Source organism: Rhinopithecus bieti, unplaced genomic scaffold, assembly GCF_001698545.2.
Source record: "Rhinopithecus bieti isolate Rb0 unplaced genomic scaffold, ASM169854v2 scaffold_6536, whole genome shotgun sequence".
Classification (NCBI taxonomy): domain Eukaryota; kingdom Metazoa; phylum Chordata; class Mammalia; order Primates; family Cercopithecidae; genus Rhinopithecus; species Rhinopithecus bieti.
Genome location: NW_016805524.1, coordinates 2,195,342 through 2,222,844, shown reverse-complemented (window position 1 = coordinate 2,222,844; position 27,503 = coordinate 2,195,342). Strand labels below are relative to the sequence as shown.

The 27,503-nt window shown below is 38.1% G+C and overlaps 1 protein-coding gene across 6 annotated transcripts in view; it reads right to left on the bottom strand.

Moving 5' to 3' along the window:
* Positions 1 to 27,503, bottom strand: part of NCOA2 (nuclear receptor coactivator 2) — a 306,070-nt gene that overhangs the window by 95,048 nt on the left and 183,519 nt on the right. For 5 of the 6 annotated variants that reach the window (XM_017872742.1, XM_017872737.1, XM_017872739.1 and 2 more), the window contains 2 exons: positions 10,853 to 10,957; positions 8,091 to 8,263 (listed from right to left, as the gene is read on the bottom strand). In XM_017872742.1, the coding sequence (XP_017728231.1) occupies positions 8,091 to 8,263; positions 10,853 to 10,938 (259 nt within the window). In that variant the 5' untranslated portion in view covers positions 10,939 to 10,957. Of the gene's footprint in view, positions 1 to 8,090; positions 8,264 to 10,852; positions 10,958 to 12,283; positions 12,343 to 27,503 lie in introns of those variants that run through there. The other variant, XM_017872741.1, reaches the window with a different exon arrangement.

Sequence of the window (27,503 nt, the reverse complement as noted above, 5' to 3'; positions counted from 1 at the left end):
CAAGTGCAAGGAGGTTGCGGGTTGGAGCAAGGGAGAATATGGCAGGACTGGAGACAAATCATAGAAGAACTAGTCTTCTAGGGTGAGGGTTCTTCTTTTGGACTGTCATAGACTCTGCTAGCAGTCACTGAAGTCAGGACGAATGATCAACCTGGCTCCCTCAAGGAGGATCTTAAGGAGTACCTTTAGCAGATTCTTGTGGAGGAATGGCCCAGTATTACCCCCCTGGGCACAATGGCAGATACAATTTCTATGCCCCAGCAACCAAAGTGGTAGGAGCAGGTAGCATACTGATTCACCTCCCCGACCCTTTGACAAGTACAGGGGAGGGATGAGCAGCCAGGAAACATGTGGGCGCTCTTCACTAAAGCTGGGATGGGAGTAGGACAGAAGGTAAGGACTGGCAGCTAGTGGGCTCAGCCCAAGGGCTCTTATCTACAAATGTGCCCACAGGGTCACAATATGACTCTGCATTAAGTCATTAGTGACAATGTCATAAGGAACTATAAACTAAGATATTACATTTAAGAATTTCTCTATCTTAGTGTTTGAACTTGCACATGGGTACTTTCGAGTATACTTTCCATCTTCTTCTGTCTCTGTCCAGCTCTCTGTCATTCTGAGTCTCTCTCACTGTCTTTCACCTCTGTCATTCCCCCTCTTCATTTCCTCCTGCTCCCTCTAAGTCTATTTAAATTATAAAACTAAATGAAAGCTTATTTATAAAACAACATTTATTCCTTCTTATAGATGAATGAGAAATTTTATAGTTTTCTAGCATATTTTAACTTCATTTTTTCTTGTTGCTTTATTAGTTATGCACCTCTCCCCCTCTAGATTTAGAATTTAAAAAATCCAAATATCTCCCATTTCAAGTATAGAGTATCTCTAGAGTCTAGATATAATGGTAGATGACTTCAAGCTAACTCTGCTGAAGATAGTTAGAGGTCTCTCATTTAATGTTACTTTCTCCAAATTCCAATATTGCTTACTGTACTGGGCTTAGTACTCTCCTATCTAGCTCTGACCTGCCCTTTACAGCCTCAAATCCAACCAAGTGCTTCCATATATCTTATTCTACAGTCTGACCGGGCATACCCCACAAGTCACTGAGCACTCAGGCTCTTCTATTTTCTGTGTGGAGTGCCTCTCCTCATGCCAGCCCCTACTTTTTTACCTATTAAAATCTTACTTTTACAGCAAGACCCAGTTCAAGTTTATTGTCCTCCTAAAAGCCTGTGCCAGCTTCTTTAATAATCACATTCCTTTCCATTGTCCCGTACAGTTCCATAGCTAGTTTTCTGAAAGCCGATTTTCCCCCGAATGAGTGAAAGCTCCAAGAAAAAGAATCATGTACTTATTGACTGCTGGATTTCCCCTGGCAAATAACCATATGCCTTATATATAGTATATACTCAATAAAAAATTTATTGAATGAATATTTACTCTTGGATAAAAGCAATACATACCGTATTGATGTATGATTAGGGTCATACATCAATGACAGAATTAATTTCTTTTCATACGAGTACAAGGTGATCAAGAAAACAAGGGATGTCTACTTTGTATTAGAGTGTGATAGCCAGCTTGGGTCTTGAAGTGAGAACTCACGTCATAAATCCTAAAGCATTAGAACACATTCAATTATTAAATCCTCTTTATCTGAAAGCTGTGAAACAAAAAACTTCCATGTACTTAAGAAATAAAATAAGGGGATCCTAGGAGGAAATGAGAATAGAAATTCCATCCCTGTTCACTAATTTTAAGGATTTCATTAACAATATAAGCCATTAAGCCACATGAAAATGTGCGAAAATGAATTATATGTAGTTCAGTGGAAAAATAGTTTTATCTTCATGAAAAATTGCAGTATCAGTGGGGTGTGGTGGCTCACACCTGTAATCCCAGCACTCTGGGAGGCCAAGGCAGGTAGATCACCTTAGGTTAGGAGTTTGAAACCAGCCTGACCAACACGGTAAAACCCTGTCTCTACTAAAAATACAAAAATTAGCCAGGCATGGTGGTGGGCACTGTAATCCCAGTTACTTGGGGGGCCGAGGCAGAAGAATTGCTTGAACCCGGGAGGTGAAGGTTGCAGTGAACTGAGATGGCGCCCTCCAGCCTAGGTGACAGAGCCTGACTCCGCTTCAAAACAAAACAAACAAAAAAAAAAACAAGAAGAACAACAAAAGAAAAGTAATTGAAAATGAATAGTGCTACTTCAGTGAATGCATCAACGATAAAAAAGTGAAACAGCCAGGTGTGGTGACTCATGCCTATAATCACAGCACTTTGGGAGGCCAAGTGGGAGGATCTCTTGAGCTTAGGAGTTTGAGACCAGGCTGAGCCACACAGTGAGACCCCATCTCTTAAAATAAAATAAAAATAAGAAAGTGAAATAGCCTTTTTGCTGATATGGACAAAGTTTCAGTGGTGTGGACAAAGTTTCAGTGGTCTGGACAGAAGATCAAGCCAGCCACAAGACTCCCTTAAATGAGAGCCTAATCCAGAGCAAGGCCCTGACTCTTTTCAATTTTATGAGAAGATGCAGAAGAAAAGAAAAGTTTAAAGCTAGCAAAGGCGAGTTCATAAGGTTTAAGGAAAAAATCTTTCTCCATAACATAAAAATATAAGGTGAAGCAGCATGTGAAGCTGTAGCAAGTTATCCAGAAGATCTGGCTAAGATCATTAATGAAGGTGGTTACACGAAGCAATAGATTTTCAATGTAGACAAAAAAACCTTCTATTGGAAGAAGCAGCCATCTAGGACTTTCATAGTTAAGAGGAGAGAAGTCAATGGCTCACTTCAAAGCTTGAAAGGACAAACTGACTCTTCTGTTAAGGGGCTGGTGCAGCTGGTGACTTTAAGTTGAAGTAAATGTTCACTTCCCATTCTGAAAATCCTAGGGTTCTTCGTAAGAATGATGCTAAATCTGCTCTGCCTGTGCTCTGAAATAACAAAGCCTGAATGTCAGCACATTTGTTTATAGTATGGTTTACTGACTACTTTAAGCCCATTGTTGAGACATACTGCTCAGAAAAAGATTCCTTTCAAAATACTACTGCTCACTGGCAATGGACCCAGTCGCCCAAGAGCTGTGATGAGGACATACAAGGCCAAAAATGTTTGTTTTCATGCCTGCTAACACAATATCTATACTGTAGCCATGTTTCAAGGTGTACTGCCACAGACAGTGGTTCTTCTGATATATCTGGGCAAAGTACAAAGAAAAACATTCCGGAAAGGAATCACCATTCTAGATGCCATGAAGAACATTCACGATTCATGGGAGGAGGTCAAAATATCAACATGAACAGGAATTTAGAAGAAGCTGATTCCAACCCTCATGGATGACTTGAAGGGATTCCTGACTTCAGTGGAGGAAGTAACTCTAGATGCAGTGGAAATAACAAGAGAACTAGAATTAGAAGTGGAGCCTGAGATATGACTGGATTGCTGCAATCTCATGATGAAACTTCAACAAACGAGGAGCTGCTTTTTGTGGATAAGCAAAGAAAATGGTTTCTTGAGATGGAATCAACTCCTGGTAAAGATGCTGTGAACACTGTTGAAATGACAACAAAGGATTTAGAATATTCCATAAACTTAGTTGATAAGGCAGGAATAGGGTTTGAGAGGACTGATTCCAATTTTGAAAGTTCTACTGAGGGTATAAGGCCATCAAACAGCATTGCATGGTACAAATCTTTCATGAAAGTAAGAGTCCATCAGTGTGGCAAATTTCATTGTTATCTTATTTTAAAAAATCGTTATAGCCACCCCAGCCTTTAGCAACTCCTACCCTGATCAGTCAGCAGCCATCAACATTGAGGCAAGACCCTCCTACTGGCAAGAGATTAGAACTTGTTGATGAGGCTCATATGCTTGTTAGCACTTTTAGCATTAAGGTATTTTAAATTAAGATATATTACTTTTTTAAAGAAGTAATAGCGTTGTGCACTTGAAAGACTACAGTATAGTGAAGTATAACCTTTACACACCCTGGGAAACCAAAAAATTCATGTCACTTGCTTTATTTTATATTCGCTTTATGGTGCGGGTCTGGAACTGAACCTGTGGTATCTCTGAGGTATGCCTGTGCTTACTATTTTTCTGTGGAATAGAAGCAATATTAGCCTCCCAGTTAGGAAAAATGGTTATTTGCTATCTGTTTCCATGACTCCTGTTTCTCAGTTATAGAAGACAGAAGTTCTAAACGTTTATGACCATCATACCAAATATAAAGCAATATCCTAGTTTAGTATCAGAAAGCTGCAATGACGGTGCAGATTCCAGACCCAGACTGCCCTATTCCTTCGCTTAATGGCTGTGTGACTTTGCCAGGCTACTTAACCACTCTGTGTCTCAGGTTCTGCTCCTGCCAAGGGAGAAAACAATGCACCTATTCCATGGTTTGTTTTGAGCACTAAATAGGTTATCAAATCTGAGCTCTTTAAAAACTGCCTGACACACAGTAAGAACTATTTAGTCTTAGTATTAAAAATTCTCCAAGATTATTTAGCCAACAGAAGATCTAACTTAATTACTAAGTAACTAACTTAGCTAATAACTAAGGATTATGAATGTGGGCCAAAAAACCCCACCAACATGTATGGAATTTTCTATTTGATGGCAGTCACACTATTAGCATCAAACTCTTGTGTGTACTTGCTCTGTTTCTACAAAGTCCATTCCACAGTTAATGCTCTTAGAGGGCTAGCATTTATGAAACATGGGTCTCATAAAGCGCCACGTACAACAGAATGCTTATTAATTTAACTAGCTGGTAATTTCCCCTCCAAATTTCCATCCTTTAGGCCATTTAAAAATCTTTCCCTTCTCTCCCTTTATTTATAAAGCATATAAAAGTTGAGGAGTAACTGACAAGAGCACCGACTTGAGGGAAAGAGCCCTCCATGCCTGGCTGACAGACACGCCATAGCTTCTGACACTGGAGCAGGGTTCCATAAAGATGAGCCCAGCTTTCCTCATTGTGTATTCTTTAGTATGGCCCCTCATGCAACCCAGTTTAACTTCTCTGGGATAAATATGCAGGTTTATTGCATGTGTCTACAGGCCTGTTCTCCTGAGCTCCCAAATGCATTTTATTCATGCTGACAACTATGACTGAAATACAAATTAAATCTGGATAATGGTGTAAAGATGGTAGTTGGATTTTATTTATGCTGACTGGTCAGGGGATCAGTTGGGGTTGGGGAAGACACACAGTTAGAGAGAAAGGCTTTGGCCTGACTTACGTGTTATTCTTACTGGCTGCCAGATGCTGAGAAAATTCAAACTGGTCCAAATAGAGCTGCTGATGGAGTGGTATGCATGGGCTGCACAGATTTTCTGGCACCAGAAAATTTTTTTTACTTCTTACAGATAGGCTGGGCACAGTGGCTCACCCCTGTAATCCCAGCACTTTGGGAGGCCGAGGCAGGCGGATCATGAGGTCAGGAGTTAGAGACCAGCCTGGCCAACATGGTGAAAACCCATCTCTACTAAAATACAAAATTAGCCGGGCATGGTGGTGCATGCCTGTAATCCCACCTACTCGGGAGGCTGAGGCAGGAGAATTGCTTGAACCCAGGAGGTGGAGGTTGCAGTAGGGTGAGATCGAGATCGTGCCACTGCATTCCAGCCTGGGCAACAGAGTGAGACTCCATCTCAAAAAAAAAAAAAAAAGAAAAGAAAAGAAAAGAAAAAACGGCACCTTTCTGCTTAAGTAGGAATGAAAACTAACTACTGAAATGTTTACTATGACAGGTGTTTACTGAATTTACATGGCTCATAATATCTTCTACAGCTATGTGACCTAGGTGTTGTTAGCACTAAACTCTGTATGAGGCAACTGAGTCTCAGAGATAAGATAATTTGCCCAGGTTCAAAAAGCTCCTAAATGGACCAGGATTCATACCTAGCTCCTGTCTGATCCAATTCTGCTCTTTTTAAAAAACAAATTATTAGACAAAGACTATTTGGAAAATATAAGAGTAGTTGAGAACTTAAAAGTACATTTATGCTTTTCATTTTTTCATTCGGTATTTAAGTTTTGCTTCCCTTTACAGAACACGCTGCTTTTCAAATTAGCAGGAACATTCTTAGAAGAATAAGACGTGACAGGGTGTTTATTGCTGCTTCTTGGGTGGTTGTGGTATGCAGCCTTATGATTATAACTACGATTAAGGTATGGCGCAGTCCCAGCGTGACACATCTGAACGTGTTTTATGGTTTGAAGGGGGAATTACCAAGGTTTTGCAAACTTTAAAAACTTGTGCAAGACCTTCATTGTGGTTTATATATATAATTGTTTTGAAATGTAGAAGTACTACCTAAACATGCAATGTTCTCAAAACTGAATCATTCATAATCCTTAGAAACCTAAAACAAGAAGCTTAATGATTTCTTTACTGTAATGATACCAGCAACTAGAAACACAGCAACTTCAAGGCACTGGTTAATAACTTTAACCAATTATTTCTCCTAAGAGTTCTAGGAATATTATTTTATCCCTTTGCAGAAACCAAAATATGAAGATACAAAATTGAGGTTTAAACTGAATTTTCGATAACTAGTGAACCCCAAAGGGAAAAGAAAGATGAGTGATGAAGGGGACTGAAATGGGCACTGGTCTACTGGATATTAAATGTCATGGAGAAATCAGGAAATAAAGACTGATTTGCAGAGAGGGCTGGTGTTAGAAACTGTGTTGCGGATGCTATATGTATATTTTTATGTTTTTAGAAGATAGAACTATACTTGTAAAACTGTTTTATACAGAATTTAGCTCAACAATATATGTATGAAAATGGAAAACGCTAAGATAATATGCTAATAGGTAGCTAGCATTTTGTGACAGGTAAGAGCAGTTAGTTTCAGACTCATGTATTATAAAGACAAAGACGTATTATTTTAACAAAATACGTCTTTTTTGAATATTATATAAAAGGCAGATTTAAAAAATTTGAACTCTAAGAGGATGCACTCAAAAACAGATTACAGGTCAGGCGCAGTGGCTCACGCCTGTAATCCCAGCCCTTTGGGAGGCCAAGGCAGGAGGGTTGCTTGAGGTCAGGAGTTCGAGGCCAGCCTGGCAAACACGGTGAAACCCTGTTTTTACTAAAAATACTAAAAAATTAGCAGGGCATGGTGGCAGGCACCTGTAATCCCAGCTACTCGGGAGGCTGAGGCAGGAGAATCGCTTGAACCCAGGAAGCAGAGGTTGCAGTGAGTTGAGGATCACACCACTGCACTCTAGCCTGGGCGACAGAGTGAGACTCGATCTCAAAAAAACAAAAAAACACCAGATTACAAAATATAATAATCTCCCCAGGCCTGAAGGAAAGCAGTATGCAGATACTTGAAGAGCATATATCGGCCCTGGGCACCAAGATATTGTTCATACATGCCGAATAAAGATTTATTTTTGGCACCACAAAGTCAAATGTGTTCTTAAAACATTATTTTCTTAATATTTTCTGTAGGCAAAAATATCAAAGAAAAGAATCATAAAATGATCTCAGAAAAAAAGAAAACCATAGGAAGAGAACTGTCACGTTCTGTGTTTCGAATTCACAGATGGATTTCTTACTGGAGGTTAGAGCCTTTCAAATCTCTTGTCATTCAGGATACGAAATTCTAATCTAGTGGTGTGGCCAGTTGAGGCTCAGACTAATCAAATATGCTGACTAGCTGAAACAGGAGGTGCTTCACTTCCTTACTTCTGGTTTACATCTCAAACTGGCTCCTACTTGCAACTTTTGACAGTCACTTGCTGTGTATGCCTTGAAAATGCCATGGTGTGGGGTGAAGAATCGTGGGCACCTAATTGAGTTTACTAGATGAAAAGTTCCATCACCCTGACTCACCTCAGTCTCGTCTGTCTTTAGGGAATGGCTGAATTTTATACAAAGCCTATTTATAAACCACTGCAAGTGATACTTGCATTCATCTTACACTGTGACATCATTTCCTCATCAATAATTTAAGCATAAGAAATGGATTAAAGGGACTCTGAAGGGACTTCTCACACAGGGAAAAACAGAAACCAATTCAACTCTTCAAAATACTGATTCAGTCCTCTTACCTTGTTCTTTGATCTGACGAATTTGCTTCACAGTTTCTTTTAAGATTGCACATTTGTCAGGTTTGAAGTTAAAGTTGTCTATATCATTAAAATTTGCAAAAATCAGCTCTGCAAGTTCTTCTATATATTTATTTTCCTGTTCACGATTACGTTTTTCAGTGTTCCTTTTGGGGCTTAAAAGAAGAAACACATTTTTTTATGATGTATTTGAAAAGAGCTATTGCGAAAAAAATGAATGTGTTAAACAAGTTTAATACAAAGATAGCAAACAAAAGTTACCTATATCAACGCAGAAATACCTTGGGGGGGAAAACACAATTTTCCAAAAGTGTTTTCATGTTAAAAAAAAAAAAATCAACCTAAGCCCAGTTTGTAATGAAACTATCTGTTCAATGTGTTTGGCATCTCCCACTGGACTGTCCGCTTCACGGTGACCAGGACTGTGCTCACCACTGTGCTTAGTGCAGTACTTGAAACAAGTGGGCATCAAATTAATTGACAAATAAAAAAAGGTAAAGGAGGTTATATTTTAAATTTTATTTAAGATTAGTAAAAGGAGCGAAGTTAATCCAGTTATAATAGGAATAAATTTCAATAATTTTTGGTAAAACATAAAAAATAAAACCAGATATTTATAATTTTATAGACTTCTTCAGAATGTTAGTAAGCAAACCAAACAGCCTTTTAGGTAATGCAAAAGTCACAACACAGCTAGAAACAAAAGCGAAACTGACCCAGGAAATATGTTAACTGTCCAAGCTGAATGACATGCAAAATATAAACAAACAGTCCAATTTCAACTAAAGTTTAAAAGTTAATGGAATGGAAAATATCGAAAGAGGTAAAATCTTCTCATTAGAATGTGACAAAATAGTAAACTCAAAAGTTCCTTTTCAAAATAACAGCATACAATTATTTTCTCAAGCGCAAAGGGGGGCCCATTAAATGACATTCAAACAGTACAATAAGGAAGAAAAGCAAGTTGCTTAATGTAGCAGCTTTCTGTATTTTTATATATAATTATTTGTATATAATATTAATTTTAAAATTTCTGGATTCACAATACTTTCATATATTCGTCTCTAAATATGTCTGATTTTCATGAAGTAATACATAATATAATACAATGTCTCTATTTTATAGTGTTTACACAATTTGTTCAAGATCACCCCACGAATTACTGGCAGAGTAATTCAGAATTTGTGTTTTTTACTAAGTCTCATTTTTACCCGTAGCTTCCGTTCTTACAGCTAAAGGGAAAGAGTTGCTGGAATGCTTAGAATAGCCCAGTTCCCATTCTGGCCCCCTCCACTCATGCCCTCCCGCCCTCACACAAGGTAAGAAATAAATGACAAATAGGTGAGAAAGGGGAGTTGTGTTCAAAAGACCCCTCAGTGCCCCAGAGGGAGGGCTCAGAGACCCGCCACTACAGCCCACAGCTGGAACAGTTCCCATTTTCTCCCACTGCCTCCCCAGGTAGGGTCCTGACTATTAAAGGCAATCTGACAGACAGATGTTTGTGGTTTACCAGGAAGTACTAGGGAACCTAGAGGAGCTGGGGGCTGGGATGTGGAGAGTGGAGATTTAATGGGCTTGATGTTTTGCTTGGCAACTAGAAGGGGAAAAGGGAATATAAAATATTGGTGTTTTGCCCTTTCTCCTGCTCTGCCTCTCTTGATGACTTTTCCTAGCCCTCTTCCCTACTATTTCATGTCTGATGTTTTTATTGTCCATTAGGTAGAAAGAAGGTGTTGTTTTTATTTAATTCTTAAAATTATTTACATGATTTAAAACATCGAAAAAGTGAAAAGTCTCTCTTCTACTTTTGATGAGAATTATTTGCCTAGTTCTCATCCACCGAAACAGGTAGCAACAATTACTGTTTCTTGATTATCCTAAAACAATAGATTCTTTTTTTCTTCCTTGTTTATACTAATGGTAGTATTCCATAAACATTTTCTAAACCTTGCTTTTCATCTGTAACAATATTCTTAAGACTGATTTTTTTTTCATATGAACCCATAAAGAGCGTCCTCATCTTTATCCCAGCTGCACTGTGTTCCAGGTTCTAGATGTACCACACTGTTTAACAGACATTTAGGTTTTTCCAAATCTTTTGCAATTTGAGTAACCTCATATACACATCATTTTGTATGTATGAAAGTATGTAACAGGAAAGTTCCTAAAAGTGGAATGGCTAGTTCAAACAGGATATGCATTTATAATTTTGATACTGCCAAACTACCCTACATGGGCGTTATAGCAATTCACACTTCCACCCATAATATATGAGATGAAATCTGCTTTAAAATTGTTTGTTTTATTCACTAAAGAGTCACATTCTTTGTTCTCAACTCAGAAGTACATGGGTTTAACATTTTATGTCATTAAAAATAAAACAACAAAAAATAAAACCCATTATAAAATTAACAGCACATCTTTTACTATAGGATCTTCTTGTTAAAATGCTGTGTAATCTAACAGAAAAGGTGTGAAAAACTCAGAATTATTAAATAAATTGACTCTAAGAGTCAAAAGATATCAGAAGTTTACAGCTTTCCTCTTTTTGTAAAGAATACAATCTGTAACTGATTTGCATATTCAAAATGTAAGTAAGTATATATTCAAAGATTTAATTGTTAAAGAGAAAAACCAACACAATATTTGAATCAGGAGTAAAATAAATGCTAAAATAACAAAGAAGCACTCCTGTGGCTTTAATAGACAATACTGATGATTCCTTTTCTCAGCAAGAATCTAACCTGGGTCCAAGTTGGTCAGGACATTCCTTGCGCTTTCTTGTCTCTGCCCTGGAGGGGTCAGAGGTATTTTCTCCCATCCCACTCATCTTGAACACATATCAGCAACTAAAACAGAAAACAGAGAAGAGGAAGAGAAAAATGAAGAGAGCTGATGATGAAGTGTCTGATCATTTTACCAACAATAAAAGAACTTCAACTCCAATCAGAAATTTGACACCAGTAATTAACACATTGTTTTATGTGCATGTATAATTTCTAATATACAAGCTGTCTCTTTTAAAAAATCTTTTAAGATTAAGCAAATGTAAAGGTTAACATTTAAGAAACAAACAAGCCTACCTCATTGGGCCCCAACTCTTTAAACAGGAGTTGTATTTCAACAGCACTATGAACTACAATCTACCAGCTCTGGGTTTGGGCTGCCAGCCTCCAGTTTCAAGAGTGATCTTGCACCATGTGGAAACTACAGGTGTTGTAAGGGGCTCCTCCCAGTCTCTGTTTTGGGTTAGCTAATGTGAAGTCTGTGCTGCAATAGCTCACCCATGACAGACAGCCCAGGGAAGAGCCAATGCCAGGACACGAAATTGAAGGTTTTCAAATTTAACTAGGTAGATCTGACACCCCTGTAGCCCCGAGTTCCTGCACAAGGCCTCTTAATCAATGCCCCCTAGTGGGGGATCTTCCTGGCCCCTCGAGAAGCTCCTGTCCGGCTCTCCTGCAGTAGCTGCCTGGTTGCTCCTCCCTCGGTGCCCTCTCTCTGTGGCAGCTCGCCTCCCTGCACACAGCATGGTTGCTTCCTCTCTCACATCCTGCCCCCTCCAAACTTTCCTTCCCTCAGTTGGTTCTGGCTGATATCGCCAAAGGTCTTAAGATATGCCCCGAAAGTCTGGTGAACTTTACTGACCCCAGGTGGGAAGGGCCATGATCAGCTCCTGCTTGCTGAATTCCTCTCGGTAAGAAAATAAAAAAAATATAAGAAAATCAGTGTGCTCGTCATCACTAACACAATCAAAATACTATTTAGGTAAGTAAGAACAAGCCAGTGACAGAGGTTTAAGTACTAAAAGAGCTGAACAAAAAGACTTACAAAGACTGTGAGGAAACCATAAAAGATTGCTACTCAAGGTATTTAATAACTGCTTACCAAAAGAAAAAACAATGCAGCAGAACAAGTTGAAATCTGCATTTAAAGTCTTTCCTAGAGCTCCTATTCTATGCTACTTCCCCTTCCTTCTGGCCCCCAGACTTCTAAATCGCCTTTGCCCTCCTTTACTTTTTGTAGTGGCTTCTTTTCTTTTCTGGATAGGAAAAAAAAAAAAAAATCAAAGGGAAGGCCAAGTGCACTAGAAGACAGAGAACTTAAGGAAGATGACAGAGGACAATCAAGAGTAAGGACAAAGAGCAAGGAGGGCTAAGGAACATAATGCATACCAGTCAAACCGCTAGGCCGCTTCTTCCCTGTCCTCTAGGGTGCCCAGTCTCAGCTGTACTACACTTATTTCTTCTGGCCACTTCTGATACAATAGCGCAGTGGAGTTAGTTTTTTTTTTTTTAAAGAGTCATACGTAAGCGGAATGAAGAAATATTGTATCCGTTTAGGGAGGCTGCACCAATGGTACAGTACACATTTCATTTAAGAGGTAACACAGAAGGGAATAATTCTCAAAGCTGACACCCAGGCTTCTTGCTGGTTGGAGCAATGCAACCAAGTCCCTATGTCCCAGACCGTGGTCACAATTTTGGCCTGATCATAAGTATAATCTGTATTTATTTACTATGAAAGAGGCAGACTATGAGAGGCAGGATAGCAGAGAAGTTAAGGGCCAGTATTCATGTCCAAGCTTCACCACTTTTAGATATGTGAGGCTCACTTGAGACCAGGAGTTGGAGACCAGCCTGAGCAACACAGCAAGATCCCATCTCTATAACAACAACAAAACCCTAAATTCCAGAATCCTTCTCAAATGATACCTTATAAACATTCACTTTCAGTACTTCTCTCTGAACCACAATTCTCATGTTTTCAATCATGAGATGTAAGAAAAACCATTACACATCCAGTCTAAGTAAGCTTTCAACAAATGACCTAGGAGATTTTCACTCTGAAAGCAGCTTTCTAGAAGTCATACAAACTTAAGAAAGTTTCTATCATTCAAATATAGCCTTCAATATACAGTATAGCAAAATACCCTATACAGTAGGTATAGGTGGCAAGTTTTGCTGTTAAAATGGCTATTCTCCCCCCGCCAGAAGTATTGCTAAAAAGTATAGTATTATCAGAAAGATCAGAAAGCTTTCAAAAGACAATTAAAGGAAATGACTGTTTTACCTAAAGTCATATACACCCAGTTTGAGGATGATTTAACATTATTTGCATCATTTACCTGTGAATATTCCGAAATACATACGGGAACAACTGCAACACATGAGGGACAGCACTGGGACGTAGGGACCAGAGGGAGGGAGATAAGGAGCCATTTTCTAGTCTAAGTATAGTAAAATCATTTGAGCAGACTGTTTATAATTTGCTTGTACCTACTCAAGGTTGGCTTAAAAACCACTCTATTTGTAGATTGAAAACATAATTTACTCTTGAAGTAAGTTATTTAAATGCCAAGTTTTCCCTTTTATTATGTAGTGGTATCTTAAACACATTTCCTCAAAATCTGCAACTTTTGGCTTGATGAACATAATTGCTTCCTTATATTTTTGTGTCTAATGCACATGTCCTCTTCTCAGAGCAATATTCCTGGGCTATGTGCCCCAGTACACACCTCCTACCCACCTTTCCACCACCAAGGGAAAAGTGAGGTGGAGTCAGGAATGCCTCACCAAGCCAAGGAAGGATGGCTGCCTCCTGGTAACCTCCAGGAAGTGCCAACACGCAGGGGTGCCCTGTCTAAATCATTGCAAATCACCCATAAAAACAAAAAGGAGACAGACCGGAGACCAAAACGGGGGAGAGAATGTAACACTGACACAGGAAAGGGAGGAGGAGGACGGGGGGTGACAGGCAGCTGCAGTCCTAGAGCAGACACATAAATTTGTGCCCTGCGTTTTAGTGGGAGAGTCAAATAAATAACAGAAAACCTCATGAATGAGGTGCTCTAACCTAGAGGACTGTCTGATATTTCTGATGCCCTGTGTGAGGAGGCTGGGCTGGCAGCAAGTGTCAGTATTTCACACTGGAACAAGAGGTGGGGCCAGGTGAGTTCATTTCCCCCCCACTCAAAATACTGGGCAACGCAGAAGTGATGCAAATAAAAACCAGAGAGAGATACATAAGTTATAAAAATGACTTTCTTCTAGGTTATATAAATTACTTTTTCTATATAAATGTACATTCTAGTGTACATTCACTCATAGAGAAATATCTAAAATAAACGATATGGACAGAGGAATTTTGATGCACTTTTGTAGACTGAAGTTAAAAAATTCATTTCCAGAGTAAAGGCAGGAGATGGAAAATACTAAAAGGTAGCACTGAAGGTTCTAAAATTTCATTTGGTAACCAGCCCTAAATTAATAGTTTCTTATAATTGCTGCACACTCACATGAAATTAAAATTCTTAAGCATCTCACTCTCAATGCTGAAACCGTTTAATGTAAATCACAAAAACTGAAAATGACACAAGTAAACTCTCAGGCTGTATTTGATGGTAATTACAGTCATTGAGAGCAAACCAGTTTCTAACAGATGTTGGGGGTTGTGAAAGGACAAGGCTGAAAAAAAAGTTTCAAATCATCCATTCTTGTTATCTGTAACAACACAATAGCCCTGCTTTCACAGTGACCATACATCCTCCCTTACATCCCTTGATATCAACTTGGATGAGCTAGACAGTAGGGAAGAGTTACAGCCTTATGATTAGTAAGTTTTATCTCTAAAAAGTAACAATATTCTGGGAGGGGTGAACAAAACCAGTTGAATCCTTAGCATAATGACAGAAAGCAAAATAAAATGTTAAACCTCAACACAACTCAAAAATGTACTCTTTCATGGGATTCACCAATATAACTTACAAGTTAACAAAGCTTTGCTCTCAACACAATCTCATACTATTAAAGCTTGTTAATCATCCATAATTTATGTAAACGATAATATGCATTTTATCTTTTATCAGGACAGGCTATCTTCCAAACAAGGCTTGTAAAACTGCCAGATGCATTATATACAGAACAAATTCAGTTAAAGAATAAGGATACTACTGCTGCTGAACACCAAACATAATAAAGTGATCGAACATCTATCCCAATTGCTAGCTCCAATAACTGTTCTTAAAGTTAGGCCCTCTCTGAAATTCCCCAAGTTAGAAACGACATAGAAAGAGCTACTGGAAAACTTCTCTTATGAATGTCTACCTGAAGAGGACCTGCCTGATAAATCATCTAGCTCTTGTTATGAGAACAGAAAGACTCAGAGACTTCTGAGGTTCCTTCTGAACTCTCTTTACAATAGACATAAGAAATTGTGTAACATGTAATCTAATCCTTTACAGACTTTTAAAACCAAGAAATGCTCAACCAATATTAAAAGTATATATATAAAACCTCACTTAAATACCCTTCCATTTCTATTAAACTAAACTACAAAAGGACAATCTTTTAGAGCCCACTGTTTCTCAGAATTCCACCTCAATAGCTAAAGCTGTATCCACTATTGCTTTCCCACAAATGAAAACATTTGCTCATTCTAAACTGGCAACAGTTTTTTCTTCAAAGTATACTGTGTTCCAAGAGCGATCCCCTTATAAGCATAAAAGCAAGATTTCTGGGCCAGGCTCTGATAAGTCTAAAAAACATAGTATCTAATGCTTCAATAAACAAAATGTGCTCTTTGGCTGTAGATGCCTGAGAAAGGTAGAACAGAAAGTAAGCCAAACTTGGGAAGTCAGTAAGATGATACAGAAGACATCCAATTGCTAGAGGAGGGGAAAGATCTCTTTGCAAATAGGGTTAATTGGTCAAAATTACCCAAAGCAGACATTATTTTGGCAAGATCCCAACTTCTGGCAACAGTTGAATAAATATTTCATGCAGGAAATATACAGACTACTCAGGGATATACTGTTGATTCATACAAAGAATCATCACACAGACAAATAAAATAGAAGTAGAACTATGTGGATTTACTAAATGCTAGGATGACAGCACATAGAAAATCAAACTTTGCTCCCCATTGGCAAACTAGTAATGCATTTAACAGTGATGGAGGACATGACACAATATTTTTAAAATTTTTACTTAGTAAAATTATGTATTATTTCCACCCAAGTGTCATTACTCTTTTTTACTAGATCATAAGGTCTCTTTTAATTTCATCTTTACATAACACTGTAGTGCTTCCTGCTTTTCATACAGTAAAATTTTAATCTGCCTCACATACTATAATCTGTATCTATAGATTAATGTACAGACTCATAAAACTTTACATTAATTCATATAGTAACAACAGTTAAGTTACCAAGATTTAGAGGACTTACTTCAAATAAATCCAGAAAATCTAAAATTTGTTTTCAAATAAGTTCAATTTTACTAGTTTAGAACAGTTTACTGTACATTTGCCTTTTTAAAATAACAGTAAGATAGACACAAACCACTATTATTAGGATATGATTTTTCAATACTAAAACACTAGCCATTTATCGTTAGGTAGAGGATTAAAGAGAGCAACATATCCTACAACTACAACTAGTCTCTAGGTAAAATGGTTTTAGCACCTACCTTCTCTTATGCTGTGTCTTAGTCCAGGAACAGTAATAACAGTGTATAAACAAATGTTTAAGCTAAAAATTTCTTCCTCTCAGTATCGTCTGCTCTTAGATTACTTTTGTATAATGGCCTTAAAGTGGTATATTAGATAGTAACTAGAAGACATATTCCATTTTCTGACTGAAAGCCAATAATACTCATGAATTTTTTAGCTGAAAGACACTTCAAGATGCCATTGGGAAGACTGGAATAAACACATTAGGCTGCAAACGGGCAGCAGCAGCTCTTTAACACATGCTGCAATAATCAAATAAATGGCTACATTCATGTTCACTGGTTACACAAATATTTTGCTGTAACATATCCATCATCTGCATCTCTCCTAAAGAAGGGGAAAACCTCCTTAAAAGTCTTACCTTAGCAAAATTCAGGGCAGAATACATAAGTAGCAGGGAGCTGTTCTAAACTATCATTACCAACATGGGGGAAAATGTCTAGTCTGACATCAGTGGCATATGATGGTTTCTACTTTCTGAATTCTCATAGGCCAAGTTCCTTAACATAGCCTGTCACTGGACTGCTTATATATCGACATCAGCTGGTGCGAATATGGCCAGGAATAGCAAGACTAGGTTTTAATAAGTCCTCAGATGAGAAAACATCGCGGGAAGAAGCTGCATTCCTTGCATAATGTAAGCATTTTCTCTCCCCTTCAAGAAGAGTGTACTCAGTGTCTTTTTATTATTCTGAAAACCAGTTTTCACCAAAGGCTTAGCATTCTGGAAAGAAGTCATCAAACCAAGGACTACAATGTAGTGCTTGTGCTTGAGTTTCATAACTTGTCCAGACTAAAATTCAATTATCTTTCTCTATTCTGAAACCCATTTTAAATTTTGTTATGAGATTTAAAAAATGACTTTCCAATTCATGAGAAAGTTAACTGGCAAGGGCAAGGCAGTCTGTACCTATACAAAGTGTTTTTTTAATCATTTGAGTTGTCAACAGTTCTTAAATAAATGAGAGTTCTCTCTCATAGCATAATACGTTGTTTAGGTTTTTTGCTAACATTTATCGAAGACTTATTATGAGTTAGGTTACTCTGCACATATTTCCTTGCTTAAAAACCACAATTTGATATGTATATATACATCTTACAGATTATATAAACCTCTCTGACCTGTTTCCAGTAATTTGCCTAAGTCACACAGATCATGGGTGTAATGATAACAACCATCATCTATGGAGTGTTTCTACATTGGTTGGCATTTTCTACGTACTTTACCTGTATGCACTCCTTCAGTTCCTGTAGCAGCCTGATTATCACCATTGTATAGATGAGGAAATTGAGGTACAAGAGAAATAAAGTAACTTGAAAAAGGCCACACAGGAAATCTTGGAGTTCATGAATCCAAACAGTTCCTCAATTCTTAACCACTGTAATGTGGGCATTAAAGGTTCCTATACTTTGATACTTTCACTGAAGAGAGAAATTTATAAACTAGTGTATATTATAGGAAGCAGTACATTTTAACTTAGTAAACAGTAACTATGTAATTTGAAAGCACTTTTCCTTTTCTTAAAAACAGTATCACTGTGAAATGTAAAACACTTCTTTCTGTTAAACAGTGTGTATGTTAGAATCATGTATCCCTTTATTCAATAAATAACTAATGCTCCAGGCACTGCTGCAGACACTGGAGAGAAAGTCATGACAAAACAGCTAACAATCCCTGTCCTCCTGCAGCTCACATTCCAGCGCACAAAAGATATCATGCTCAGCTCATGCACAATTATTCCCCGAAGATAAGCAAATATTTTTGTTATTATTGAATTTATTATGAAGTTAGTAAGACACCAACTAGAAATTTTATCTGGCATACCAAGAATGCTCAGTTTCACTCAAAACAGTAAAAACCTTCTTTCTTCTGTTTCAGAAATGGTAACTGGTTAATTTAAAAAGTCAGTTATGAAGGGTAATTGTAAAAATGATACATTCCACTTTAATAATTTCCTTTTAACTTTAAACACAAATGTAACTTTGACTCTCAGTCTCCATTGGTGTTTCACAGTGCTTTTCTTGCAAAAATCATGCCTATAATTTATCATATAAATAGTGGACAATAAAACCAGTCTCTACTCTCCAATTTCTGTTTATTTAAAACAGACCTAGAACTTATAGACACTTAGATTTCTTTAAAGTGCTTATAAGGTACAGATTTGTATGATTTTTTCCCAGTGTATTGGACATGTGTTATGTGTCCTATACACCCATTTGGCAGCAATGTTTGTTCATTTCACTTTGAGTCTCAGTTTTCACAGAAACAAATGTATCTTTTCAAACTCACACTCGATACGTTACATATATTTAATTAAATTATGTCATTATAATAACAAGTACAACTGGCAAAAACTGTCTGGAAACAAGAATCTGGCTCTCGGTAGGCACACAATATCATGGCTAGGTGCAGAGTGCCCCACCCCCGCCCCGCTTCTCCCTGTCCTCCCGCTCCTCTGTTTCCCTACCCCTATCCTCTCCTGTCCAGAGTGGGACGTACTGAAGTTGCCCATCATCCTGAGACTCTCAGACAGTGGCAGCATCAGGCCACGATTTATTAAGGAGGAATGCAGATCTTGCGGGTATTCTAGTCTATCAGTCCAAAGGTGGTTTTTTTATTTTTTAAATCAGAATTTACACAAACCCAAACTGAGGGTAGAGGTCATTCAATCATTCAACAAATATTAGTGAATACCTATTATGCGCCAAGCAAAGTTCTAGTTATTGGAGAATATGGCAATAAACAAAACAGACCAAGTCAGTGACTCTTATATTCTAATAGGAAAGTAGGGAGACAGTGGGGAATAGTAAAACAAAAATATTTACCACATCAGATAGTGATTAGAGATATAAAGAAAAACAAGGTAGGGCCGGGCGCAGTGGCTTACGCCTGCAATCCCAGCATTTTGGGAGGCCGGAGCAGGAGGATCATGAAGTCAGGAGTTCGAGACCCACATGACCAACATGGTGACACCTGCCTCTACTAAAAAATACAAAAATTAGCCGGGCGTGTTGGCGCGTGCCTGTAATCCCAGCTACTCAGGAGGCTGAGGCAGGAGAATCACTTGAACCCACAAGGCAGAGGTTACAGTGAGCCAGGACCGTGTCATTGTACTCCAGCCTGGGCGACAGAGCAAGACTCCATCTCAAAAAAAAAAAAAGGAAAAAAAGAAAAACAAGGCAGGAAGATTAGGATAGAACATAATGTAGATGGGGTGAGGGATACTATTTTACATAGGTAGCCAGCAAAGTCTTCTCATATGGGTGTTATCTGAGAGCTTCCTAACAGATCTCTAAGATTCATAATATAATTTCTTTAATATGCAACCATTAATCATATGAAAAGCTGTACAATGTTGTGGCTTAGATCACATTCTCTGGTGTCGACTCTGGCTGGAAATCCCTAGAACACCACATATATTAGTTATTTGACCCGGGGCAAGTTATTTAATTAACCTCTTTGGAGCTCTGTTTCTTCATTTGTAAAACTGGAGCAATAATACATACCTTTATAGGCTTGCTGAGAGCATGAAATGTAAAGGGCACAGAAGAGCAGCTGGCATATAGTAAGGGCTTATTTAATAAACATAAACTGTTATTTGAATTTAATAGACTATAAATGTTAACAAAATAATCTAAACTGATGGTGAATTTGGAAAGAAAAATTAAACAGAAAATTAAAGAACTAAAAATTAATTTAAAACAGAAAAGTTATCAAAATATTAGCAATTAAAGTATTTCAATAGGCACTATGGGTGTAATTTAATTTTTGTATTTTCCAAATTCCCTTTCACTAACACATCAGACTTTTGTGAGTTTATACTAAGAACAAAGAAAGACAGAAAGAAAGAAAGAGAGAGAGAGAGAGAAAGAAAGAGAGAGAGAGAGAGAGAGAGAGAGAGAGAGAGAGAGAGAGAAAGAAAGAAAGAAAGAAAGAAAGAAAGAAAGAAAGAAAGAAAGAAAGAAAGAAAGAAAGAAAGAAAGAGAAAGAAAGAAAGAAGGAACGAACGAACGAACGAACGAACAGGAGGGACAGAGGAAAGAAAGAAGAAAAGAAACAAAAGAAAAGAAACAAAAGAAAAGGAACAAAAGAAAGCTGACTGTGCTGCTGGGAAAAACAAACTAAAACCTAGGCAAAACAAACGGAATTTTTAAAGTAACCTGCTCTTTGGAATATAAACTGTAAGTGTATGAATTGTTTACATGCATATTTACAGAAAAAATATTGCAAAAAATGAGGTAAACCTATACGGTACTAAGCGGCACAAAGACTGCCTACAATGAATGAAATGAGAAATCAAATCTCATTTTACTGGTATTAGCAATGAAATTTCAAGTAAAAATTATTTTCTTTGGTAAACCAAAGGATATTTCTATATCAATTTCCAAACTACTAAATCTGTATTATAACTATACTTAAAACTTAGGGTAAACTTAAATTTACCCCAAGTTCTTCTGTATAACATAGACAGATATTTAGGTATTTTAGAGTCACTAGCATATCCTACGTTCTTTAACTATATTGACCGCTCATGTTTTTTAATTCTACTGACTCTTTCAGAGCAACAAATATATCTAAATCACAAGAGCTTTCCAGTAAAGGTTACTAAAATTGCCCTTCTTCCTCAGAAAAATCTGGTCTATCCTTCCAAAGCAGCTCAAAGCATACTCCCTTTACGCAGGCTTCATTGAGTCCACCAGGAAGAATTAAAGGTTCCCTTTTACTTGTTCAAAGCCCATGGTACGTTAAAGTGAAAGTAACACTTTTTTTAATGCCTCCTGATCAGCTGCCTCTTTCCCAAGAGAGGGTCCAGGGTGTTTGTTGGCACCCACAGTCCCCATGAGGCAGCCATTTGTGGGCCCCAGGCAGGTTCATGCTGCTGCCTCCCACTCCAGTTTCTCTGTGTCAGGGATGGGCCTTAAGAAACTCACTCCTTCCCTTTTGTCCACTATCACTCATTTAACTCCAAACTTTCCTGTGGGTTCTTTACCTCGATCAAACAGAAAAGCAAAGTGGAGGCAAAACTTTCAAGCATGTGGCATGAAAAAAGTACAGGACCCAAATTTAATAAAGGCTTGTGGTTTGAGAAGAAATAAGGGACATAGTTATAGCCTTTTTTGGCAGCGTAAATAATGTTTCCTTTCTAGGGTGACGGTGTAAGAAGTATTCTTATGAAATACTTTTTTATGCTCTTCTCTCTATTTTCTACAGAGGTAGAAAACAATAATAAGGAAAAATCCAGTTTGGGAGGACCTCTGAATCATTTTCTTACCATACCAATTCCTACAAACTTACTCTTGGTCAGATCATTATAATAATTCTTAACACTATTTGTTATGAGGCAATGGTTGACATTAATAATGAAAATGGCAGCTCTAGATTAACAGAAGCTCCCCTGCTCCAAAAAGATACCAATTTTGTCTCATAAAAACAAACCAAATTAGGCCAGGTGCTGTGGCTCATGCCTGCAATCCCAGCACTATGGGAGGCCAAGGGGGGCGGATCACCTGAGGTCAGGAGTTTGAGACCAGGCTGGCCAACATTGTGAAACTCCATCTCTACAAAAACACAAAAAAATTAGCCAGGCATGACTGCACGCACTTGTAATCCCAGCTACTTGGGAGGCTAAGGCAGGAGAATCACTTGAACCCAGGAGGTGGAGGTCGCAGTCAGCCATTGCACTCCAGCCTGGGCGACAGAGTGAGACTCCATCTCAAAAAAAAAAAGCCAAATTAAGCATTTTTATTTGCAAATAACACAAACTACAGAATGTTTACTGAGAATTACTAGAACTTAGAAAGTTTTATTTAACAAAATTCACTATATAAATGGAATTTGAAAATTACGTTGGCACCTAAAAATGTGAGTCAAAACCCTTAACCATTTTTTCTCCCTCAAATGACGGATTTTGGTAATCATCAAAACCAGCCATTCTGTAAGATCATGATTTATATTTTAGCTCTTTTAAGTTTCAAACTTGAGACACAGGCAAGTAGCTGTCAGCAAAAGCATAATCATATTGCTATCACTGGGATTGTACAGTGGAATCTAATTCTCTGACCTCAGTGTCAGAGGCTGGGGGACCCTCTAGTTTTGGCAGACAAACTTTGTGAAGAGCATAGAATAGCCTTGGCAAGCTGCCAGTGGAGGGTTTTCTCCCCTTTATAGCCCCAGATGGAGAATTATTATGCTTTGTGGAACTAAATATGTAATTAGATTCAAGAATGGTAGCTTCTAGTTACCCCTTGAGTAGTTAATAAGAGTGGTCTACAATAGGCATTAAAAAGATTAAAGAAAATTCCTTCTATTTTGTATGCTGCTCTCTATCTGTTTCTTACAAATAGTCCGAAGACGTTTTTCCACTGAGAGAATAAAGAAAAACTGTTTATAAAAGCTACACCAATGGATAAAGATCTCTAAGACTGCTGCACTCTATTTAGCTATAACTAGCAAGTAATAAAGCATGGAAAGAAACTTAAAAGAAATTGAGATAATTGCTTGACACCTCATAGACAGCTAGCTATATTATATTCCTTCCGCCTGATACTAAAATAAAATGGATGATAATCCATCAAGCTGAAATTTAAGCCCTGGTTCTAGCTGGGATAGAATGATGTGGAGAAAACTAAGCTAGCTCTCAGAGACACCACGACACAGTATATACGTGTTCACAGCATGAACATACGATTTCTTCAGTTGGTATTTTCTTTCAAGTCAATGTTTCTGAACCAACAGCAGTGACTATTCTACTTATGGCAAAAATATATTTGAACAATCTAATGTTACATATGGTTAAGTTTCTAACTAATATAGGTCTCTTTTGGTTTAAAATAAAGCCTAAATTATAGGCTTTTAACTTAAAAATCTATTTGCATTTATTTTCTTCTGATATTGAATTCAACTGTACTGATAATTATTGAGTAGCTGCTAAGGGCAAATTACTTTGCTCTATGGACAATGCAATACAGTCACTGAGTAAATAACAGAATTTGATCTCATGAAATGCAAGATTTAGGAAGAAGATACAAGTATGGAATTAATTAACACAGAAGACAGTATACATAAAAAGTACAAAGTGCTAACGAAGGAAAAATTACTTCCTTCATTAGGAAGAGTAGACAAAGGTTTTATGAATGCCTGAGCTAGGTTTTGAAGAATGGGTATAATCTTCCAAAGTGAAGGCGAGATGGGTGAGCATGTATAAGAGAACTTCAGGGCACCAAAGTGGTACAGTTACTAAAGAGTGAGGCAATGCTAGAGCTGTTGTGGGGAGCCTGCATGCTGAGATGACCATGGGACCTGGGGATTTGGGAGTATGGATCCTTCCCCTCCTCGCTTTCCTCTTTCTGCCAGGCCCTGGACTGAGTGCCAACGGCATCCTACCTGAGCCAGCATGACCCGCGCTTATCAAAGAGTCACCTGGAAACTGTCAGAAATGTACTCTCTGGCTCTGACCAGACCTTCTGAAAGGAGACTTTGGAGGTGAAACACAGCATCGGCTTGCCAAGCCCTCCCCATGATTCTGATGCTTGCTGAGATGTAAGTTGGAACCCCTGCCCTAAACTTTAGAAAGAAATTGTCTTGCTCTATGGGTGACCTGAAATCTGACTAACACATAGTGATTTTCTTCCTCTTTGAGGGAGAAGGAAAAGAAGAGATAAGGTAGAGTATATTTAATTCATTTAGTTCATTTATTTACCAGGTATTTAGTTAGGCACTTACTTTGTAGAGTCTGAAAACCTTAACCCCCAGAATAAGGAGTAGCTCTTGTCAATTTAATAAACTGTGAGTACAATGAAAACTTTTGAGCTGAAGATGGTAAAGTCACAGTTACGCTAGAAAGATTAGCATGGTAGCAGTCTAAATGATGTTTCTGGCAGTGTAGGGAGGAGAGACTGGAAAACCATTAATAGGATACTGCAAAAGGCCACATATTGTATGGCTGCATTTATATGAAATGTCCAGAATAAGCAGACCCGTAGAAACAGAAAGTAGATTGGTGGCTGCCAAGGGCTGGAGGGAAGGGGAAATGGGGAGTGACTGTTGAGTATAGGGTTTCTTTTGGGGTTGATAAAACTGTTCTGAAATTAGATCATGGTGATGGCTGCACAACTTGCAAATAAACTGAATACTCCTGAATTGTACACTTTAAAAAGGCTGAATTTAATGTGAATTATATTTCAAGAAAGCTATTATTTAAAACAAAACAAAACAAAAAGAACAAAACCAACAAACTTAACCTGGCAACACTGTGCAACAGATAAATGGATAGTTTGCAAGTATTTAGAAAACACACTGGGGATTATTATGAGCAAGGACTTCTCTAGCAACATTCATTCCAAATGAGTTTTCCTTATTCTTTTTGCTAAAGAGATCAGAGTAAGAATTTTAATTTTTTAAAGCTTACTTTTTGCTTAATAAACATGCTCCTAGTATACAATTTAGAAAACACAAAAACACAAAATAGAATAGCACATATTCCTACCACCCAGAGAACAACCAATGACCTAAAAAATTTCCTGCTCAGTATTTTAAAGTGTATGTGTGTATACAATCAAGCACAAACTGTATATATAATTTTATACCTGGGTCTTTGTTTTCTTAATGTTATCCACTAAAATTTTTCCATGTCATTAAATGTCTTTATAATTTTTAATGGCGCTATGATATCCCATCATATGAATATACCATATTTAACCATTTGTTTCCATTTTTGCAACTATACATAACTCTGATTAATATCTTAAATATGTCTTGATCCACATTTCTGATTATATACCTACAATAGTCTTAGAAACGTAATTACTAGATCAAAGGGTCTGATCATATTTAATCCTATTTATGTACTGTCAAACTGCTTTCCAAGAAGACTATTAATTTACAACCCCCTCAGCAGAGTATGCGAGTTCCCTTCTCACAATTCACGAGTATTAAGATTTTTTAAAAATGCTTTGCTAATTTAAAGATTATGGTGTGACACTGTTTTACAATTTAAACTGATTCCTAGTAATTGAGTATCTTTGAATTGTTTTAGCACTTCATTTCTCCTCTGATGAAAGAATGCTGAGTCAGGTATGCCATAGGTGCAATACGTTGAGGTCAGCTAGGCATGTGATGTAATGCTGTTGTGCAGATGAAAGCAAAATGTGGGTTCCACTGGTGGTCTTCAACTTTGGCCACTAATCAATCAACCAAGGAGCTTCTGAAACCACAGTTTTCCTGGCTCCGCCCCAGACCAACTAAAACTAAAGCAAAATCCCTTGAGGAAAGACCCTAGGGGATCAGTTGAAACCTACTGGGTTGGATGACAATGGAGAACTGAGTCAAGGCTGGTGGAATAACATGCTGGGTGTTAACAGAATATTAATCCTGTCTGGTTCTCCTGAGAGGCCACCACTCCCCTGCAGTCCACTCCAGTGGAAGCTGCTGTCCTCTCATTACACAGATAGTAGGGATAGTACGTGGGGTCACCCTCTCCTCACTCTATTACAAAGATGCCCTTATATAAAATCTTTCCCCCTCTGAAAAAACCCTCTCTCCATGAGTACCATAGAACACTTCTATCTTCCTAAGTTTACCAACATGCAGCTTAATCCCCCACAGTTACTGAAGAATTCTGCCATCAGACTGGCGCTTCCTCTATAGCTCAAATCTGGTCATCATTCTGAGTAATTTCAAAGACTGTGTGGATGAACTAATGAGTATCCCCCAGGTCCTTGTCTGTCAACTCCAACAAACTTCACCTCCCCTCTACTTCAGCCGCTGCCTTCTGCAATCATGCTGTGAACCTTGTTACCACGTAGAACTGTTCCCATTTGAACACCTTTTTTTTGTCCACAAACTCCTAAGCACACTAGCTTTCATACTGTCTTCCTCCACAACAAACAGTCTTCAGTGTACTCCAGTCCCCTGCCCCTTTCCATCATTCTCGGCTACAGCCACCTGCCCACCCGCAGCCACCCCCGTTCCCTTTCACACCCTCCTCTCACAGAATTCTTTCAGCAAAACTTCATTTCCAAGTCTTTCCACCATAAGGGGAAGCTGAGCACTGATGGAGAATATCAAGCAGCTAAGGGCAGAGTGGCCCCACAGTTTCTAAAACTGCCCAGGCCCTTAGTCCTGCCTGTCAATCCTTTACTTTGTTCTCAGCTTGTTCTACTGACCTCAACAATTATTTCCAGCTTTTGCCACTTCAGCAAACACCCATTCAATTTGATTTTCCTCAACTTTCCTTCTTCCTGCTTAGAAAGACAGCCACCTCCATCTTCAACATCACTGCTGGGGTCTCAGAGAATGTGTGATCCTTCTGTCTGTAAATACTAACTACTCCAACCCCATTTCTATTCCCCTCCTCACCTTGTGAGACCCTGCTGCAATAGTCACAGCTTCTCATTTCAACCTCTTCCTCTCTACTGAAAGCACACTCAGGTCATTTCCATCCTTTAAAATAAAAATGTTTAAAGGATGAACTTAAATTCCTCTCCAGCTACCACACAATCTCACATCTTCCTTCACATCAGACCTGTCTAAAGAATACAAAGGTCTGGGATTCCTTTATCTCCAAACACTGGGGACCATATGATTTAGAATTGACACACACATATACATATACATATATATACACATATATACACACATCCATACACATATGCGTGCATATATATATATATATATATATATATATATTTCATTCTAGAAAGGTAATACATGTCAGCCAGGTGCGGTGGCTCATGCCTGTAATTCCAGCACTTTGGGAGGCCAAGGCAGGCAGATCACAAGGTCAAGAGATCAAGACCATTCTGGCCAACATGGTGAAATCCTGTCTCTACTAAAAACACAAAAATTAGCTGGGCAAGGTGGTGCACGCCTGTACTCCCAGTTAC